This window comes from Corapipo altera, unplaced genomic scaffold, assembly GCF_003945725.1.
Source record: "Corapipo altera isolate COAL_440 unplaced genomic scaffold, ASM394572v1 207, whole genome shotgun sequence".
In the NCBI taxonomy this organism is placed as follows: Eukaryota; Metazoa; Chordata; class Aves; order Passeriformes; family Pipridae; genus Corapipo; species Corapipo altera.
This window is the reverse complement of record NW_020885196.1, coordinates 27,283-32,052: the sequence shown is the minus strand read 5'-3', so window position 1 is coordinate 32,052 and position 4,770 is coordinate 27,283. Positions and strand designations below refer to the sequence as shown.

General features: G+C 57.2%; 1 protein-coding gene across 1 annotated transcript in view; it reads right to left on the bottom strand.

Annotated features, from left to right (window-relative positions):
• Window positions 1-4,770, bottom strand: part of LOC113940155 (guanine nucleotide-binding protein G(k) subunit alpha-like) — a 10,256-nt gene that overhangs the window by 2,491 nt on the left and 2,995 nt on the right. Inside the window, exons 4-6 of the mRNA XM_027631252.1 lie at window positions 4,516-4,673; window positions 3,376-3,504; window positions 192-321 (exon numbers count right to left, since the gene is read on the bottom strand). Of these exons, the coding sequence (XP_027487053.1) occupies window positions 192-321; window positions 3,376-3,504; window positions 4,516-4,673 (417 nt within the window). The remainder of the gene's footprint in view (window positions 1-191; window positions 322-3,375; window positions 3,505-4,515; window positions 4,674-4,770) is intronic.

Genomic DNA, 4,770 nt, shown 5'->3' with positions numbered 1-4,770 from the left:
CCCATGGAAGGACCTGGAGCAGTTCCTGAGGGACTGACCCATGGGAAGGGGCCCACACTGGAGCAGTTGCCGTGGGCCATTCCAGGCGCTCTCAGTTCCCCCGATCCTGTGCTCCCACAATCCCATGCTCCCACAATCCCATGCTCCCACAATCCCATGTCCCACAATCCCACGCTCCCCCGATCCCGTACCATCTCCTCGTCCTCAGCCAGCACCAGGTCGTAGTCGCTGAGGGCCACGCAGAAGATGATGGCCGTGACGCCCTCGAAGCAGTGGATCCACTTCTTCCGCTCCGATCTCTGCCCGCCCACGTCGAACATCCTGGGAAAGGCAGGAGAACCAGCTCAGCCCCCCCGCCCCCGGCATTCCCGGGGGGAATTCGGGGACAGCGAGGCCCGGCTTCCCCTGGGACAGGGGAGGGGAAATTCCCTTTGCAGCACAGGGGACGTGGAAGCAGAATTCCCTGTTTTGTTCAACAGGATGCAGGGAATGGCTTCCTGCTGCGGGAGGGTTGGATGGGATATCGGAATACTGGGAAGGAATCCTTCCCTGGGAGGGTGGGGAGGGGCTGAGATGGAATTCCCAGAGGATGCCCCATCCCTGGAAGTGTCCAAGGCCAGGTTGGAGCAGCCTGGGATAGTGGGAGGTGTCCCTGCCCATGGATGGGATTGAAGGTCCCTTCCCACCCAAACCATCCTGGGATTCCAAGATTCTGGAGCCAGGCCGGGAGAGTTGGGAATGTTCCCCTGGAGAAGAGAAGGCTCCAGGGAGACCTTGGAGCCCCTTGCAGGGCCTAAAGGGGCTCCAGGAGAGCTGGAGAGGGACTGGGGACAAGGGATGGAGGGACAGGATACAGGGAATGGCGTCCCACTGCCAGGGGTTAGATGGGATATTGGGAAAGAATCCTTCCCTGGGAGGGTGGGGAGGGGCTGGGATGGAATTCCCAGAGGATGCCCCATCCCTGGAAGTGTCCAAGGCCAGGCTGGATAACCTTGGAGTGCCCTGGGACAGCGGGAGGTGTCCCTGCCCACAGCACTGGATGGGCTTTAATTCGTCTTCCCACCCAAACCACTCCCGGATCCTCTGGAGCAGTTCCGAGCTGGAATCACCCCCCAGAGCTCCTGATCCCCCAGGGAACGTGGATTTTGTTCCCTCTCCTGTTTCCTCGGCAACAACCCCTTGGTTTGTCCGGGATCCCCAAAGCTCCTCCCAGGGATTGGAATGAGTGGGAATGTGGTCCCTGGGAGCTCCTGCCGGGAGCCGGGGTGGGATTCCCAGGATTAAGGAAGTGGCTCATGCCTGGAAATCCAACACGAGCTTTCCAGGCTGGAGCTGCCCTGGGAATTCTGGCAGAAATGGAGTTGATTCCTCATTAAAAGACAAGTGTCCTGGGAGATTCCAACCCCCTGATCTCCCAGATATTCTGAGGAGAGCCCAGGCTGGAATGGGAATTAATTAATTCAGGTGAATGCGTCGTTACAGAGTCCTGACGATGGATTTGTTCCATAGGGAGCTGCCCAGGGTGGGATCCCAGGATGCCAAGGCAGGTCCCACCTTCCCTGTCCCACAAACCCCCTGGGCTGGAGGGAAGGTGGGAATTTCAGAGATTCCAGGGGATTCTCCAGGATCCGTGACAGAGGAGAACTCGGCCCATCCGAATTCCAGCCCCTGGGCTCCCTCATTCATGGAACGTCAAGCAGAATTCCAGGGTTTCCCATGGAAAACATTCCCTCTGGGATGTGCCTGGGGCCCTGCACGTGATCCAGGGTGGGATTGGGAAGGATCCTCTTCCCTCCCTTCTGAAGGAGGGCGGGAGGAGCCTCCAGCCCCGCGGGGTTTGGAAGCACCGGGAGCGGTGGAGACGCTCCTGCTGATCCATCCCCACGGGATTCCCTGGATGGAATCCAAGAGCTGCAGAGACCCCCCGGAGATGGGAAGGATTTGGGCATCTCCGGGTGAAACTCCGAAGGCAAAACGCTGCTGTTCTCCCAGAAAACTGCATGGAAGGTCCATGCTCCAGGGGATCCAAGGACTGGAGCTGGGAATGTTCCCCTGGAGAAGAGAAGGCTCCAGGGAGACCTTGGAGCCCCTTCCAGAGCCTAAAGGGGCTCCAAGAGAGCTGGAGAGGGACTGGGGACAAGGGATGGAGGGACAGGACACAGGGAATGGCTTCCCACTGCCAGAGGTGGGGATAGAGGGGATATTGGGAGGGAATTCCTCCCTGGGAGGGACTGGAATGGAATTCCCAGAGGATGTCCCATCCCTGGAAGTGTCCAAGCCCAGGCTGGATAAACTTGGAGAGACCTGGGACAGTGGGAGGTGTCCCTGCCCATGGCACTGGATGGGCTTTAAGGTCCTTCCCACCCCAAACCAGCCCGGAATTCCACGAAAACCCTGGGATTTTCCACCCAACCCTTCCAAACACAAGCTCTACAGAAGCCACCAGACACGTTTTTAGGGATGTGAGCGGGAAAGGCTCCAAACTGTCGGCACAAACAGGGAAAACTGGGCTGTCCTACATCCACAAACACCATGGGAATTCCCACAGGATCCCCTGGGATCCCAAGCAAGGAATTCCTAAGCAGCAGGAAGGTGGGAAAGAGGGATTGAACCTCAGCTCCAGGGTTTAGAGGGAATTAGCGCCACAGGAAGGAGCAGGAGGGATCCCGAGCCTGGATCTGGGTCAGGAAGAGGGGACAGGAGAGTCCCATCCAGGCCGGAATTCCCAGAGAACACACGGAGCACCACGGGAGGGGATACACTCAGTGCCCTCTGAGTGCGATTTTTTGGGATTGGGGCCTGGAAAAGGAGCAGTCAGGTACCTGTGTGGGTGTGATCCCGAGAGAAAAGCAGCTGGAAAGAACAGAAGAAGGGAAATCAAATCCAACCCTTCCCAGGGAAGGACAGTGGAACCGGGATCAGGGACCATCCAGGGATTTCCCAGCCCTCCGGAACACAGGGATGGGCTGGGAGTGTCACTCCCTGGAAACACAGCTCCAATTCCCGTGGGTTTTCCCCCAGGGAAGGACATGAAACCAGGATCAGGGACTATCCAGGGATCTCCCACCACTCTGGGCTGGGATTGTCTCTCCCTGGAAATCCAGGTCCTTGAAGGTGAAACGAGTCTCCACAATTCCCGTGGTTTTCTCCCCAGGGAAGGACAGTTTAACCAGGATCAGGGACTATCCAGGGATTTCCCAGCCCTCTGGGACACAGGGAAGGGCTGGGACTGTCTTTGGGAATGGTTGGGACTGTCACCCCCCGGAAATCCAGCTCCAATTCCCGTGGATTTCAGCCCAGGGAAGGACATTAAACCAGGATCAGAGATTTTCCCAGGATTTCCCAGCCCTCTGGGATCCAAGGAATGCCACTCACTTGAAGTACAGGTCCTTGAAGGTGAAGTGAGTCTCCACGATTCCCGTGGTTTTCACCCTGGTCCGGAGCACGTCCTGCTGGGTGGGGATGTAGCTGTGCTGGGAGATGCGCTCCAGGTCGTTCAGGTAACTGGGACGGGAAAACAGGGATGGGTTCAGTGCCGGAATCTGGGATTGGGATGGGATTTAGTGCCGGGAATATGGGATTGAGATTGAATTTACTGCTGGGAATATGGGATTGAGATTGAATTTAGTGCTGGGAATATGGGATTGGGATCGGTTTCAGTGCTGGGAATATGGGATTAGGATCGGCTTCAACACTGGGAATCTAGGATCAGGATCAACCTCAGCGCCAGGAATCTGGGATCAGGATCGGCTTTAGTGCCGGGAATCTGGGGTTGGGATCAGTTTCAGTGCTGGGAATCTGGGATCAGCTGCACAGGAGCTGCTCCAGCCCCTCCTCCCGCACAGCCGGGGGGAATGCCGGGATTTGGGAATGCCGGGATTTGGGATGGATCTGGAGGGGAGCTGAGCTGGGGGGAGGGATGTGGAGTTGTGCCAGGCTGGGATCCCTGTGCCAGGCTGGGATCCCTGTGCCTCCCACCCAATCCCAGCCTGCTGTAGATCATTCCATGATCTGGGAATGGATTTCCCAAGGGATGCCCCATCCCTGGAAGTGCCCAAGGGCAAGTTGGATAAACTTGGAGCAACCTGGGATAGTGGAAGGCATCTCTGGAAATGGATCTGGAATTGCTCTTCCCACCCAAGCCATTCCAGGCTGAAATTCCACATCATTCCAAGCTTAAATTCCAAACCACTCCAAGCTTAAATTCCACGCCATTCCAGGCTTAAATTCCAAGCCAATCCAGGTTGAAATTCCAAGTCATTCCAGGTTGAAATTCCAAGCCATTCCAGGTTGAAATTCCAGACTATTCCAGGATGAAATTCCAGACTATTCCAGGATGAAATTCCAGACCATTCCAGACTTAAATCTCAAACCATTCCAGGCTGAAATTCCCAGCCATTCCAGGCTTTCCCCTGCGCTCCCTGCAGGCAGCCCAGCCCCTCCAGGGTATCCCGCGGGCCCCTCCTGCCCCCAATCCCAGCCCTTCCCAATCCCGGGATGTTCCTGCTCCCTTACTACGCGGCGGAGTCGTTGAGCTGGTATTCCCGGGATCTGCTGAAGCAGGCCTGCACGCCGGGATCGCTCCAGAGGCGCTGGATGAGCGCGGAGAGCTCGGCCGTCAGCGTCCCCTCCTCGGCACTGCCCGCCAGCACAAACAGCTGCCGGGCATCGTCCTGGAAAAACAGGAATGAACCGGGAATGAACTGGGAATGAACCGGGAATGAACCGGGAATGAACTGGGAATGAACCGGGAATGAACCGGGAATGAAC